At 37.5% G+C, this 17383-nt stretch overlaps 1 protein-coding gene across 1 annotated transcript in view; it reads right to left on the bottom strand.

Moving 5' to 3' along the window:
* LOC126184527 (DNA polymerase zeta catalytic subunit) overlaps nt 1–17383 on the bottom strand; it is a 227703-nt gene that overhangs the window by 142166 nt on the left and 68154 nt on the right. The window contains exon 12 of the mRNA XM_049926929.1: nt 15380–15440. Within this exon, the coding sequence (XP_049782886.1) occupies nt 15380–15440 (61 nt within the window). The remainder of the gene's footprint in view (nt 1–15379; nt 15441–17383) is intronic.

The following is a 17383-nucleotide window of genomic DNA, read 5'->3' as shown; positions in this document are numbered from 1 at the left end:
AGGAAGAACAACTTATATGGTCAGGCAACATCTATTTACAAGAGTGTGGTCTTTTGGAACTTCATAATAGATTACTCCAATAAATTTAACTGTCCTCAAAATCATGTTGGAGGTAGGCTTAAATGTTAAGAGAAATGTTCGTTTTGACATATGCCAGTGGCTTCCAAGTCAGTTTGTGAAGGATATGTGTTTTAATGACAAATTGTTACCCATTATTAATTTGTAGTTGTTGATTGCAAGACAAAAAGAGAACAAGTATGTAGCAGAGGAAAAGAGAAGAGAGAGCCCCAGTCAAAGTTAAAGCCTTTTTGCCAGCAAGGAAGTTCCAGTTGCTGTCTTTTGGGATTAAATAGGTCTAATATCTTGCCACCCCAGTGATATAGAAACCAATTCAGAAAATGTGTCAGTACCTGTCTATCAGGCAGTGTAACTTGTGGTAGCTGTGATTCCAGGGGTTGCAGCAAAGAAGTCACAAGTCATTAGTCCATTACAGAAAAAATAAAAACCTGGCCCAGCAGCAACCCATTTTATCTTATATTTCAGATGTGGTTGTACACTTCACTTAACTCAGTCATCTGAAACTGCATAATCGTTGAAGTGTTTAAATTGTTCAGATGGCTGGTTATACCACCAGGCTGTTCTTGATCACACACGACATTCATGGTCAGTGACTAAGTCAACATATCTCACTGTAATACAGCAGACTTCTGAACTGTCAATGTCATCAAGAATCTTGAACTGGCAGTGTTGAAATCCATGCTCCCATGTATCACTAGCTGCATCAACACCACTCATTACTTTTTCAAAATAACATTCTTTATACATAAATTTTTCTGGTGGATAACACAGTGAACACTCCTGATTTCATTGGGTACTGTTAGTTTTTTCATTTTCTCATTCAGTTGCACTATGAATACTGATTTATTTCCCAACATTATTTCCCAAAATTGCTGGCGTTCCATCAGCTGACACTTAAACTAATAAAATCCACAACAAACCTATATTTTCCATACTTTTACACTCCAGATGTCACAGTCTTCATTGCTGCTAAGTACAAGAGATCTTTTCTGGCTTCAAGTTCACGCCTCTGATAAACAAGGGGAGCTAGGCAGTGCCCTTGATATCGGACTCTTTAACTGAGTACTAAAGAGTGTGTAACAAACTCTTCACAAAGATTTGCAAGCTGACTTTGAATGTTATCGGCCATATCCTGTATGTGACATACGATTGTCATGTTTGATAATGATGATGATGATGATGATGAATAGGACATAAATGTTCAGCTGCAACTACCAAGTTTTCATTCATGAAATTACCACCTGTAGAATGGCACAAGGATTTTTCTAAAAGTAGTGAAATTTTGTAGCTCATAAAAACAGCAAAACCACTTCATATTTATTTGCTTTTTTCCTGCTCCTCAAAGATCTTTCTTTTCAGTTTTAAAACCTCGAATCCTTACATTATCCAACTCCATATTATTTGACACATACAATGTCTTTGCAAACAGACCTTTTTCAATGTATTCAATGTCTTGTGACACAGTAAGTATTTTGCAAACCAATCTTTTCCTGTGAATGGATAAGATATCTTTTACTGTGGATTGAAAAGCAAAGACATTCTCGGTGTCACACAATGACAACTCACCATTGCTGCTATTATGTGGCACCACTTTCAAATTGATCATCCCCCACTTGACAATTTGTGTTTTTCCTGTGCTGTTGCAACTACAGTGTGTGCTTGAATTTCCTTTACTGACCACTCAGCTCCAACTGCAATGACTTTGAATCCACTTGCGAGCAAGAGCCCAAGCAGGAGCCAGTGCACCCACTCAAAATCAGTTAGTTGTTAAGCCCTGATGTGGACCAGTAACATTTTTTGTAGTATCTTCACCAGCTGAATCAAACATTTATGGTCTAGTTACCTTTCTTGGCTCTGGTTTTTAAATACAAGATTCAGTCAACATCATATATAATAGTATTTTGTTTAGAAATTTATATGCTTTTGTAAGGAGGCCATGCATTCAGTACCTCGGCCACTGAATAAATGTCCGAGTTGAACTGGCTGATAGTCTCCACGCACCCAAAAATTTCGAGGTCCAGTCCTTCTTGGTCAAGATAAATTATTATGGAAAACTTAAACTGAACTCTGTGCAGATATCACACCCCCTCAATCAACTCCAAAAAAAGGAAGTCAAATTTCAGCATTCCACCACTTGTCAAAATGTCCTTGAAACTGGTGTTTGAAGTCTGCTCTGTGTCCAGCCACATTTACACCAGAAAAATATCTATCACTGGTGACAGATGTGCCACAATTTGTGTTTGATAAGATCTGTTCAGTCACACAAGTCCCACGGCAGAACAGAACAGCCAATTGCAAACCTGTGATTGTAGGTTTTCTCAGTGTATTCCTCATGATAAAATCTTCTCAGGTGATCAGCTGAGTGGTGGCAAAACAGCATCCTGAAACTTCACCTGAAGATGATGAGATCGGAACTCAATGGAACATTGTGACAATATGATAACATAACTCAGTTTATCACCTGAGAAGATTTTATAATTGTATACATATGTTAAACATTTATAGTGGCACAAGTGAATTATAGTCACACAGAAAAAGGAGCACTGGCTATTATTTGCAGTATTAAAAAAATTCCATATTTCCCTGTACAGAAAAAAATTCCACCTGTTCATAGATCACAAGCCACTAATTTTGTTGTTTTTCCCTTAAGTGAATCTACCAGGTAATATGGTACAATACAGTGATGGGCACTGTTTTAGAGCAATTACCATTCTGACACCCATTACTGGTCCAGTACTCAACACTCCATTGTAAATGTCCCCTCACACCTACTAATGAGTCCTGATCATAAGTTTAATAAGAAACTGTTCCTAAATTATTTTCACAGTTACAAAGAGATATACAGGAGAGTACTGCTTACTGTAAAAAAATCATTTAATTATAATTATATAAAATGTAAAAAAATTAAAGTAGAATAGTATGACATCACAGAACAAGAAAGCAGAAAAAGTAAGATGGGAGCAGGTTAATAGAAAATCCACAAGAACTAACAAATTTTGTAAATGCTTATTTTTTGAGTGTTGCAGAGACAGGTGTATCACCACAAATGAATTGTGTAGCCAGCACAATGATTATGAATCCCATAACAGAGAAAGAAGCCACGGAGACAACACAAAAATTAAAAAATGAGAAGTCAGCAGACTTAGATGAGGTGCCATTCTCTGTTTGCAGGCATGCACAGACAGCATAAAAACTCCATTAACATGCATAACAAACGAGTCTTTTAGTTCACATATTTTTCCATAGTATTTAAAGCACACAGAACTTGTGTCCCTACTAAAGAAAGATAATGCAGAAAATACTGTAAACTACAGCCCAGTTTCCTTATTCTCATCATACTTCAAAATAATATAATCAATAATGAAAGACAGATTAACAAGTGACCTAAATAAACACAACATTCTTAGCGAAGCACAGTTTGGCTTCTGAGGTAGCAGAAATAAAATATCTGCCATAACAGACGTTAAAAAGTGATACTTGAAGGTCTTGACTGGGATGATTGTGTTACAAGTATATTTCTAGATCTGTCCATGTTTTTTTTAGAGTGCTGACCATAAAATAATACTAAACTAAAGGCTCTAGGTGTAAGAGGAATAGCTAATTAGTGGTTCTATTTGTAATTTGTAAATAAAGTGCAAAAGGTAGACAGACCTACACTTCAAATGACCCCAAATTTTAATGAAACAATTAACAGACCCCAAACATACTAGTACAGATGCTCCTCAGGAGAGTATACTCATACCAATTATATTCTAAATATATAGTTATGGCTTAACAGGCAACACAGGATAGGGAGAAAAAATTATTTGTACTGATTACAAAAAATATTATTGTCGACGATAATACACTAGAACTATTAGTTGAGGAGACAAATAACAAATGGCATAAATTTCAGCTTGAAGAGGGAAAGTAACTGTCACTTTAAGCATAAATGATAAATCTGTAGACTGTGTAGCAAACATAGAGGTTTTAGGGGTCATTATTTATTGTCAACTGGGATACAATGAACACACAAAGATACTGGCAAAGAGAATGTCTTCAGCATGTTATGCCTTTAGAGTCGTATCATCAGTGTGTAACAGTCAGTCCCTTGTGGTTACCTACTGTTCTTATGTTCACTCAATTCTTAGCTATGGGAATCTGTTATGGGGATCAAATGTACAAAACATGAATGAACTTTCAAACTGCAGAGGATGACTGCAAGGATAATAGCGAAAATTATTAATGGCTCAATGTAAGGAAATATTTTAAAAAGTGGCATTTCTTACTGTGCCAAGTGAGCTTATTTATCAGTGTGTTGTGCACACCAGAAAACTAATTGCTGAGTATGTCAATAATATAGCAATGGAACACGAACCAGTTTGGACTTAAATTTGCCAAGCAAAAACAAACAAAAAGTGTGAACACTATTTTTTACCAGGGATTAAAACTGTATAATAATTTGTTCAGGGAAATAAAAGACATAACTGAAATACATTTATTTGAACATGCAGTCAAAGCATACTTCTTAAATATTTTGTACTATACAGTTAAAGATTATTCAGAGAATCCAAAATAGGCATTAATAATAATGATTAAAAAGAGGTCCCTGCTAGTGCAAAAACTAATGCCTCACAATTTTTCTGAATTTTACATCTCATTTATCATGAGGGGATACCGACTCAGTTTTTCAAACAGGCAGGTGGGAAGGCATGGAGATTTAATAGAGGTATGGCAGCACAGGTGTGGTTCTACAGTCAATGGTAAGTGTATGGAGTTGTGTGCAGTCAACATTTTTTATGTTATTAGGTTAAATGAACACTGCATAACCTTTTTTTTTTTTTTTTTTTTTTTTTTACATTACTAAGCTAACTTGTTCCAAGTATACACAAACAGAAGAGAACTATACGTCAGGAGGATGCACGCTCATACTTTCTCTAACCATCCTGATTTAGGGTTCTGTGGTTATCTTACATCACTTCAGGCAAATGCCAGGATGGTTCTTTTCATGAAGATACAGCCAACCACTCTCCTGTCCTCTCGTTATGAAACACACATGTATATTCATATGTTTGTATATCAGACTTATGTTTTCCCTATATTAAGCTGATGAATCCTATAACACTGTAAAATGATCTTTGGATAGGTAATTACTGATACCAATCCTCAGACTACTACACGAGGCACATTGGGGGATGCCGAGGCAGAAAGGATGAAGACATTGGGAAGGTGTCATGTATATTGGCCAAGCATTAACACCAACATAAAACATCCAGTCCAATCCCGTGAAACATGCAAGCATACACAGATGGATTCAGTGTGATGTTTCTCCACATAGTCTACTTCTGATCAGCCATGAGAATGTTGACCTCAAGGCAAGTTCAAGGGGACTATGTGGTTATTTATGGTTGATGTTCTATCTACCTTTGCACATGTCACCAGCAACATTAGCAGCAACAATTTGAGCACTAAAGCCAATCTTACCCATAGATGGAACGGCACACATTACCACATCTGACAATGGCCCACACCTTACATCAGCCAAATTCTGTTTCATTTGCCACAGGAATGGCATAATATATCTGAAAATCACTCCTTTTCATCCTGTGTCAAATGTGGAAGCTGAGAGATCTGTCAAAATGAACAAAATGATAATAGCAGCTTCTGAGGAAACCTTGACATGTTTCCTTGTTACGTATTGATTCACTGCCATACATGGTTGTAGTATAACCAAGATACTGCACGACCACAGGCACCTCACCTTTTTCAGCCCCTGCACCTGAGCCCATGAGCTCAGTTCATGCAGCCATGCCCACACTGCTATACAGGCTGTTTGGCCTGGGCTCGCTTATACGGCCACACTCTAGTGTGGACTCAAAGAGGTCATCACTGAGCATACGGGCATCAATTGTTTGAAATAACATCCAGATAAAAGCAACACGTGTGAAATCAAAATAAACTCTTGCTGTGACAACTGAATAACTCTATGCCCCCGACAACCTTGTTGGGTCCCAAGCAGACACCTCAGGCTGCAACCACTGTCACCTATACTTCTAAACCAGCCCAGGTCCAGACTGCCAATTTCGAGGCTTCAACACACTACCCATGAAAGCTCTTCGCCTCCACCCCTGACAAAACATTGGTAAAACCTCTGCTTCCACTGCATGCCCACTGTGCTGCGACCAACAGGGTGGGTAACAGACTATGTGGAACCTATGGAGGTTCAACCACTGCTCCCAGCTGTGCAAGTCCCATCCCCACCGAAACAACAAGTTACCAAGACCAAATGTGCACTAAGAACTGTAACTCAGCTGTTGACAGGACCTGTCTTAAGCCCCTTTGTCATCAGTCCATGTTTCACCCTGGGTACTACTGCCCCTAAGAGATGCCAGTGTAATATCTCTTTATATTCGATGAATTATTCTGATACAATTCTACCCTTGAATGACGTTTACTAATTTTCTATCTTCATACTCGCAGAATCCATGCGAAAAGTAGTTCATACAATAGCTATGTCATGAGCGCATAAGTATTCTTTGTAGTACTCTCTCTGGTGGTTGTTAGGAAAAAAGCTTCCGAGATTGTCTTCGTGCCGATTAGCATGAGTTTGGTTTGGAAGAACTGTAATTTGATTATTGAGATTTATCACAGAAGATAACTGATACGAACTGTACGATTAAAAAGGAAATATATATATATTGCTCCTTCAAAAAAAGGTGTGTATGTGACATTTGGGAATTAATGATATTTATCGATATATTGCGTAGTTGTTAATCAGAAGGGACTTCCGAAAGACTGGATATGAACCTGCATTTAATAATCCAAGAGCTCCATTACTTCTTCGGAAGGTTAAACTTCATCAAAGCCAAATATCCGCTTGATCTGAGGTTTCCCGACTGATTATACAACGCTCCCAAAATTACGAGGCATTTTATTTGTACAGATTAGCAGACTGCCGCAAAGCACGAGCCTGCAGAGAAGAAGAATCATTGCCTGATTTCATTCTAACAAGTAAAATTTCAGAATAATTTTGAGTGACTGAGCTATGACTGTGTTTCCTATCATGAATGATTGATTGCTCGAACGAATTGAAATCAAACAGAATTACGTAGATAGGAGGAAAAAATTACAGTGGTAACCGTGACAGGACTCTCTTGGATTGTTATATAATATACGTATTTTTTGTTTCATGAAACCCAACGAGAACGAGAGGTAACTAATCTGAAGAGAGATTCGGTGCCCATAGTAAAAGATTGCTGATACCAAGAAACGATTTCAACTATTGGACAACACCGAGACTACAGAACAAGGCCAGAGAAATCTAATTGTTTTATCCTGTAGTTAAAATAGTTTGAAATCAATTTAGAAAGGACTTTTTTCCAAATACTAGTTAGATTGTTGAACTGTATATTGTGTGATTTTCGTATCTGGACATTGAACTTTATACCATCTGTGAAGTAATTTGAAAGTTAAGTGTGTCTATGACAGTAAATTTGAAACTGTATTTAGTGATTAGAACCTGATATTGACAGTTATTTAATGGTATTAACTAGAGTGGCATTTAAAATGTCATTGAATCAGCAACGAGACGTGCAACAGTCTTCAGCTGTTTGCGCAGAAGCAGAGGCCACGGATAGCAATTCTGAGACTGTTGTGGTTAGCGGTAGCAATATAAATAATCCCGCTGGTTCAGAAAACATTCATACAACAGCTGATCAGACTGTTGTTGACACATTAGTTGTTATTATGCAACAGTTGTCTCTATTAGTCGAAGGCCAAGCGGAGGTAAAACGAGACTTATCCATTATACAAAATGAACTCCAAAATCAATTAGCCGTAAATCAAACAGAATTACAAAATCAATTAAGAGCAACCTTTACCGAATTAGATCAGAGATTAAATACCCAGACACAGGAAATAAAAGAACAGGCAGAAAAGACCGAACAGAATCTGATTGCTCAAATTGAGCAGGTCCGCCAACAATGCCAAGAAAACAATAGTAAATTAAAAGCGGAACTAACCGAATATGTATCCGTCAAAATTGACACAATACAAAAACAAGTAGAACTGTTTCCTCAAGTAATACAAGCTCAAGAGGAGATACAGTGTTCCGTAGCTATGATACCAGAAATTATAGAATCCCAAGATAATCTAAAGAAGCAATTTGACGAAGTGAAGGAAAAACAGGAGACAGTGGAACATAGAATGAATGTACTTGTGGGAACGTTTTCAGAAATGACATTAGAGCGGCAAAATTTTCCATCGGAAACCGTAGAAGAAACTGTGAAAGTAGCTTTACAGTCAATTTCAGAGAGTTCCGAGGAGAATTTTTTCAACAAAGGGTTAAAGGAAGTTCGAGAACAACTTGGCGAAGAATTCTCGCGTTGGAAAGAAAATATCGAAAGATCACTAAATCTCTCACAGGAGGATTTAGAAACACCGAGAAGTAGGAAACAAAATTCTCAATCTGCGCGTGAAATTCCGTCCACGTCAAGATCCGATGTAGACAGAACTGGAATGTCACAAGTTAGATTCGATATAACAGATAGCCACAGGGAAGAGTACGAACAGGATGATTTTTGGAATCGTAGTACCGTTGAGGAAAAGCTGATTAAACAGAGACAATTTCAAATCTTTAACCCTGACAAAAAGAATGTTCATCCTGTAGTCTTTATTCGAAGTTTCAGAGGTCTATTTCCACGATATTGGACAGAATGGCAAAAGATTAGTTTTGTATCTGGATATATACAAGGATCAGGAGCATTGTGGGCATCCGAACAAACATCTTCTTGTAAATACTATAAAGAATTTGAGCTGACTTTTCTAGCAAAATATTGGTTAGCTGGAATACGAGAAAGACTTAGGCAGGAAGTATTATATCCTGAGCCTTTCTCATTTTCTAGAGGATCTCTAAAGAGATATTTTGAGAAATACATTAATAAATCTTTGTATTGGGATGTACCAATTCCTTTGCCAGATATACTTAGAATACTCAAGTCCAGACTACCCACCAGTATAAGGAAGCAGGTGTTATATATAAATGATAAGGATATAGACTCATTTATGACTACCCTTGATCATATTGATATAATTGAGGAGGACAATAGAAGGGCAAGAGAAATGTCATATCAAAGAAGAGTAATAGTAGCAAATCCGAGCTGCAACTCGAATGGGAATGGCAGTAATGGTAGCAGTAACAATAATCATAACCAACTACACTCTCCGAGGAGACTTAGAAATGGACAAAATGCAAACAATAATTATTACCATAATGGAAACTTTAGTAATGGTGCAGCGAGGGGCTATTTTAGGAACAGTAGGAATTTTAATCGATATAATCCAATGTATGGCAACACAGGACAGTTCTACCAACACCAGCAGAACAACAACAATAATTACATGAATCAAGCAAGACAACATGGACAGAATTCACCACAACAACCAATAATCACTGAAGTAGCTGAAGAGACAAATACCAATCGGACCAACAATCAGTCAAACTAAACATGACCGCATTGTGCCCCGGAGGAGCGGTCAGGGGATCTGTTAGGGGCGAAACAGTAAAATTACAATTGTTAAGATATAATGATGGTGAGCTGTTGACTGAAGAGTTAACAAAGGATTTAATAACGTGTCATAATGACAGATCGAGTGTTCCGGTATCGGAAGTATTTGTTGAAATAGAGGAAGTTCCAACGAATGTGATATTAGACACCGCCGCTTCCGCCAATGTCATCTCAGGCGCTCTTTTTCGGAGAATTATTAGGAAGAAGAAGGTACCAATTTTGCCAGTACAGAAATGCAAAATCATCGGAGCTGTTGGAGCACGCTCTCCCAATGTCAAAATACAAACACAATTAGAGATGAAAATGGGAAATGTAGCAATAAAATGCACGTTCCTTGTAGTGGAGAAGTTATTAGTGGACTGTATTCTTGGTATTGGGAGTATGCAGGAGTACGAGTGTCAGATTGATTTTTTGGAAGGAATAGTTAAATTTAGATTAAATGGAGAAGAGATAGCACTGGATTTAAATAGAAAGGAAACGGTGCATGAGAAATATTGTCGCGGTGCCATAATTCAATTAATTGACACTACAAACGGTTGTTGGAAGGAGCTTTCAAAGGATTTGATACAACAGGAGGACTTTAACCAAACAACAATGATAAAAGCTAGTGAATCAAATCAGCTTACCGGAGAACAAAGGCAGCAGCTTCATTATTTGTTAGAGGCATATGAAGAGATTTTTGATGAGAAACCAGGAATTATTAAAGGGTATATTTGTCACCTACAAGTGAAGCCACATCAGACTTACTGTTACACGCACTATCCGATCCCCTGGCGTTTAAAACAATCCGTTCAAAGGGAGATAAATAGAATGTTAGAATGGAACTTGATTGAGCCATCAACTAGTCCATATTGTTCTCCGCTCTTAGTCATCCCAAAACCTGGAGGCAACGGAAGAAAAGTATGAAGACCAGAATTTAAAATGGGAGGAAAAGATTCGACTGGCACTTGTCAATTTAACTAAAAAGGCAATACAACGGAAATTGACATATGATAAACGGATTCATCGGATTCAGACGTTTCATCTTGGAGAAAAGGTTTTATTGAGGCGACACATCCATTCCTCGAAACTGATGAAGAACATAAAGAAATTGAATCTTATTTATACCGGACCATATGTTATTGTAAATATACTAAATCCTGGATCATACGTGTTGGCATATCCCGAATCGAAAAGAATAAAGGGATTATTCCCGCATAATGATATTAAGAAATTTTTTGAAGGATCGTAGATCTGTGATACCAAATATGGAGAAGAATTTAGAGTGAAATTTGACTGAGTCGAATGTGTATATAAATATCAAGAAGTTTATGTTGTCTAGAGGTTAAGAGACAGTGAGATTACTCCTGTGATAGGTTAAGAGACAGTGAGATTACTCCTGTGATAGGTTAAGAGACAGTGAGATTACTCCTGCGATAGGTTAAGATACAGTGAGATTACTCCTGTGATAGTTTAGCACAAAAATTTTAAGATAGGTAGAAGAAATTGTTAATTACTAGTGTTTGTAAGTGTGGACTATGAGCAGAAGCCACAGTGATATACAATGAAAGTGCATCTACATTTCCTCAAGACACGGCACTTATGTGAGAATTGCGTGTGAAACTTGAACAGTGTGGGATATGTAGGTAAATATGCTGTGTGTATAATGTGTGCTGTTCGTGCAAGATAACAAATGAACTGTGAAATGAAGCAACAGTCGATAATGTCACTGTTGCAAACAATTGAAGAAACTCTCTGGTTGCGCGAGAGAAAATTATTATAATTTTTAGATTTTTCATTATGCCTTCTTTACCAAGAGAATTAATTTAAGAATTTTAATTAACATTTTAAGAATAGCAGTTTGTGTGTTTCATATTATGGACATAATTGTTGAAATATATTTCCATAAATGTTCATGAGAGGATGAAGAAGATTCTGCGAGTGGATGATTTGTTAAATGAACATACGTCATCATTAATAATATTTATTTGCAAGTGGATCTATAAATCAATTAATTATAAGAATAAAGAAAATTTTTCAAATTATTCCTTTTGTGGAGTCAGTGTCACATGCCTAAGTTTAAAATTTTTCATCAGGTGTAAACTTAAATTTTATCCATAATTTCGTAATTGAAAGCAAACCTCGGACGGATTCAATGCTCTACTTCCACCTGCACTATAACACACCGAAGATTAGATCTAAAAACTTTTTTAAGAGGAATACATTCGATATGAGCTACAACAAAATTTAAATGCCCACAGTCTATTTGGCAATATTTTGGACAATCAGCAGTTGTAATTGGTATTGAGGACTACAAAAAAATTCGCAATTATCAGGACTGATGGATGTTCCACTCTAGTACAGATGGAAGAATATAAGAATCCACTCCGATTTTGAGTTCAACGATGAAATATGGACTTCGTTGCCTTAATCCACTCTCTTCCAGGGGTTTATTCAGTCAGAACCTTTTCTTATTCCACTTTAAACCTGTTTCAAGTTCCTGAGATCATCTTCCTGTTTCTACGGCACATTACCAACTTCTATCCTGTACCATAAGCCATTGCCTGTCCTCCGTGCCGCCTCCACCAGACGCTGTACGTTGCCTACCCGGTGTCCGTACCCAGTGTTCCTGTTCCATCGACTTCACAACGAGATCGCCGGCTACATCGTCGAAAGAAGAATTTTGAAAATTTTTTTTGAGCAATATTGTAAAAATTTTTTTTGGCTATGAGGCACTTTTCCTTTGATCTAATCTACGGAGCTTCTATATATTTCAAAATTACTGGATTTAGGCTTTCCTATCTTCTTTAATACCTGAGCTGGGGTCTATTCTTCTGGGTTTTCCAGGGTTTCCCTGTGAAGGCCAGTTCCCAAATGGGTAGACCTTTTTCGTAATTACACCAATCTACATCTTCCCTGATTATGTACTCGGGATGTGGGTATACCCCGGTACATGTAAAAGCTACAGCTTAGGTATTCTCGTAACTTACTCTCTTAACATGATACCCATACTGTCTATGGTAAAATTCTATTAATTCAAAATATTCCTCTTTTGAATAAACAACCCAACAAATTTTTCCTGTTAGCTCGCAAAGTGTATTATCATTAACTTTGCTCGCTGCGAGGGGCAATTGTAATATCTCTTTATATTCAATGAATTATTCTGATACAATTCTACCCTTGAATGACGTTTACTAATTTTCTATCTTCATACTCGCAGAATCCATGCGAAAAGTAGTTCATACAATAGCTATGCCATGAGCGCATAAGTATTCTTTGTAGTACTCTCTCTGGTGGTTGTTAGAAAAAAAGCTTCCGAGATTGTCTTCGTGCCGATTAGCATGAGTTTTGTTTGGAAGAACTGTAATTTGATTATTGAGATTTATCACAGAAGATAACTGATACGAACTGTACGATTAAAAAGGAAATATATATATATATAATAGAAGGAAACATTCCATGAAGGAAAAATATACCTAAAAACAAAGATGATGTGACTTACCAAATGAAAGTGCTGGCAGGTCGACAGACACACAAACGAACACAAACATACACACAAAATTCAAGCTTTCGCAACAAACTGTTGCCTCATCAGGAAAGAGGGAAGGAGAGGGAAAGACGAAAGGATGTGGGTTTTAAGGGAGAGGGTAAGGAGTCATTCCAGTCCCGGGAGCGGAAAGACTTACCTTATGGGGAAAAAAGGACGGGTATACACTCGCGCACACACACACATATCCATCCACACATATACAGACACAAGCAGATATATAGATATATATATATATATATATCATTAATTCCCAAATGTCACATAACACCTTTTTTTGAAGGATATATATATATATATATATATATATATATATAATAGAGGGAAACTTACCCAACAAAAGCGCTGGCAGGTCGATAGACACACAAATAAACACAAACATACACACAAAACTCTAGCTTTCGCAACCAACGGTTGCCTCGTCAGGAAAGAGGGAAGGAGAAGGAAAGACAAAAGGATTGGGTTTTAAGGGAGAGGGTAAGGAGTCATTCCAATCCCGGGAGCGGAAAGACTTACCTTAGGGGGAAAAAAGGACAGGTTTACACTCGCACACACACACATATCCATCCACACATACACAGACACAAGCAGACATTTGTAAAGGCAAGGCATTGCCTTTACAAATGTCTGCTTGTGTCTGTGTATGTGTGGATGGATATGTGTGTGTGTGCGAGTGTAAACCTGTCCTTTTTTCCCCCTAAGGTAAGTCTTTCCGCTCCCGGGATTGGAATGACTCCTTACCCTCTCCCTTAAAACCCAATCCTTTTGTCTTTCCTTCTCCTTCCCTCTTTCCTGACGAGGCAACCGTTGGTTGCGAAAGCTAGAGTTTTGTGTGTATGTTTGTGTTTATTTGTGTGTCTATCGACCTGCCAGCGCTTTTGTTGGGTAAGTCTCATCATCTTTCTTTTTAAATATATATATATATATATATATATATATATATATATATATATATATGTTATGTGACATTTGGGAATTTGATGAAGTGACATTTGGGAATTTGATGAAGTTTGACTTTCCGAAGAAGTAATGGAGCTCTTGGATTATTAAATGCAGGTTCGTATCCAGTCTTTCGGAAGTCCCTTCTGATTAACAACTATGCAGTATATCGATAAATATCATTAATTCCCAAATGTCACATAACACCTTTTTTTGAAGGAGATATATATATATATATATATATATATATATATGTTATGTGACATTTGGGAATTAATGATATTTATCGATATACTGCATAGTTGTTAATCAGAAGGGACTTCCGAAAGACTGGATACGAACCTGCATTTAATAATCCAAGAGCTCCATTACTTCTTCGGAAAGTTAAACTTCATCAAAGCCAAATATCCACTTGATCTGAGGTTTCCCGACTGATTATACAACGCTCCCAAAATTACGAGGCATTTTATTTGTACAGATTAGCAGACTGCCGCAAAGCACGAGCCTGCAGAGAAGAAGAATCATCGCCTGATTTCATTCTAACAAGTAAAATTTCAGAATAATTTTGAGTGACTGAGCTATGACTGTGTTTCCTATCATGAATGATTGATTGCTCGAACGAATTGAAATCAAACAGAATTACGTAGATAGGAGGAAAAAATTACACCATCTAAATGGGAGAAGGACCTAATGTCGTGCCACTCGAGTGATACGGAAATCGATTCAGAGAGACAGTAACAGTATGTGCGTAGCATATAGTTTCACTTGCAGCAGCTGCAGAAATTTCAAACCCATTTATTTTTCTCTAAAACTGTGAAGACAAATCTCCAAAAGAGACGAAGACTAGGGTTTAACATCCCATGCACACTGAGGTCATTAGAGATGGAGTGGAAACTCATACTGTTTCATGGATGGGAAGGAAATAAGTTGTGTACTTTCAAGGGAAACATGCTGGTATTTGCCTGGAGTGATTTAGAGAAATTGCGGAAAACGTAAATGTGAATGGTCAGATGCAGACTTGAACCATCATCCTCCCAAATCGATATCTATTGAGCTAACCACTAGCACTAACTCTAGCGTTGAGTGAAAAATTTGTTCTGCATATGAAAGCTGCCTGTTCCAGTAAAAATATCACAACAAATTCCAGGTCTTCTTTGTAAACATGATGATTCCAAGTTTTGGTATTTGCAGCCAAGTTGGTGCCTACACCTGATGAAGACAGCTAGAGTAGTTCTCCAATGATTACTTCACTAAGAGCACTAATAAATAAATTGAAACACACGAAACTTACCCAGAACGTTCATTGCCAGTGGTAATATAGTACTGCTTCTTGCATTCATCTTCTGACTTTCCTGAAATTAGTAAAATTATGTTTCACAGTACAGTATTTCAAAATAATTGTTCAGTATTTTAAAACGAAAATATATTACCATTAATAATGATGCACAATAGTAAACTGCTTATCTGTAGCTGTTATCACAGAAGACAGATTGACCATAGCTACTATCATGGACTCTACACTGCTAAAGACACTTTCCATTAAATTTTGGTAAGTGCCTTCATATACTCTAACACTGGTAAGGATTGCAGTACATACAATGGCACAAATGAATCAAGAATGAATGCAGAACAGTGTCCCTACTCGTGAGTGCATGGTGCACCAGGTAGTAAAGAGGCCATGACAAAGCCATTTACAGCTGCCGAGCAAAGCAGAGTCAACGTGTCCCAAGTGGGCCAGCCAGTGACAGGTGGCCAAGTAATAATGTCAAATTTTGATGTGCCCAGAACTTCCACCATATCAGTAATCTGAACACATGTGTTGCCAGTATTCGAAGCATGTTACTTATCTGATTGTACCACAGCAATCATGGAAGACATGGAGAAGCACAACAGATAATTTTAAGGAGTGCAATACACTAAACTTTCCAAAACCACATATGTATTGGCAACATACCTTTATTGAGTTTATTAGGGTGAAGAATATGGTAACAGACTAATCTTGTAAAATTAATAACTATTTAACCACTGGTGACACAGTAGCAATCAAGGTGTCACATTAAAGAGCTTGGTGAGACAAACCTTCTGATGTGTCCACTTTTGCTGGCAACATCATACTGTGACAAGAAAATATTTTAATTAAATTTAATTAAAAGATTTTAATTAATTGAAGCAGACAGATACACTTGCCTGCTCATAAAGCTTACTGCGCAGCATGCCAGCTTGCAAGAAGCAAAGGTGACCCAGATCAGAGTGAATAAGCATGGCAGATTAATGACTGTAGACTGATTTACTGGCCAGCCTGAGAGTACTTTTTAGCATTTCCCATGCTGTTTTAGGAAACTGCTGGGCTGCTTACCAAATTTCACCCCAGAGAATATGATAGAGAAATAGTTAAAATACAGTAACACACAGAACAAAGTTTACATGCAGAGAGATGGCATACATGCTTCCCTCCCTCAGATTACCTTGATGACCATGGCATCAGGAAGGGCACCTGGCCACTAAGTTAAATAAATTAAAATCTGCAAAATCCTGGAAATGTATACACCACACTAGATAGGATCAATGCGAGGAGGAAGAGGAGGATTATGGGCCCGGTAGTCCACCTCATGGATATATAATCCAGCTTAATGCTAGAGAGGGGACTCAAGTTTTCAACCACACCAGAAGCAGGAGTTCCGTTGCTCCACTCAGTGGATCAACTGCACATTTCTGTTGTTTTTGATGGAGCTTAGAATTATTTGTATGTATGCCCTTGCAAAAATTTTGCTACTGAATCAGACTTTAGATTCTACCTTTATGCGGTGGTTTTGTAAACTTTGCCAATTTCTCAAGTGCATTTCTGAGAGTATGTAATACTTCCAGTTGTAAATGCTGGTTGAGTATTACAGTTTTTCACAAGCTAACCACAGTTGGGACTTTTATTTATTTGTAGGTTGACGAACAATCACGACTTTTGTTTATACTACCTGACAAAAAGTGAAGCACCCACGAGATACGGTTGGCTGTCAATGTAACTTTGCACATGTACACACCATTGACAGGACATAAATGATTAAAGCTGCAATGCTCTATGACAGGTAGAGTGGCCATCAGAATGCATTAGTGTTATTACCAGGCTTGTAAGGGTATATAAGGACCCTGAACAGTGTCAGATGTTAACTGAGCATTGTGAAGGACACGAAGATGCAATGCACGTATGTGAGACAATGTTATCAGTATCTAAAAGAGTTTGAAAGGGGCCTCTTCGTGGGTCTTAACTTGGCCAGCTGGTTGAATCACGCAATGCCTAGAT

The sequence above is a fragment of the Schistocerca cancellata genome, chromosome 4 (genome assembly GCF_023864275.1).
Source record: "Schistocerca cancellata isolate TAMUIC-IGC-003103 chromosome 4, iqSchCanc2.1, whole genome shotgun sequence".
In the NCBI taxonomy this organism is placed as follows: domain Eukaryota; kingdom Metazoa; phylum Arthropoda; class Insecta; order Orthoptera; family Acrididae; genus Schistocerca; species Schistocerca cancellata.
This window is presented reverse-complemented; position numbering and strand designations above follow the sequence as displayed.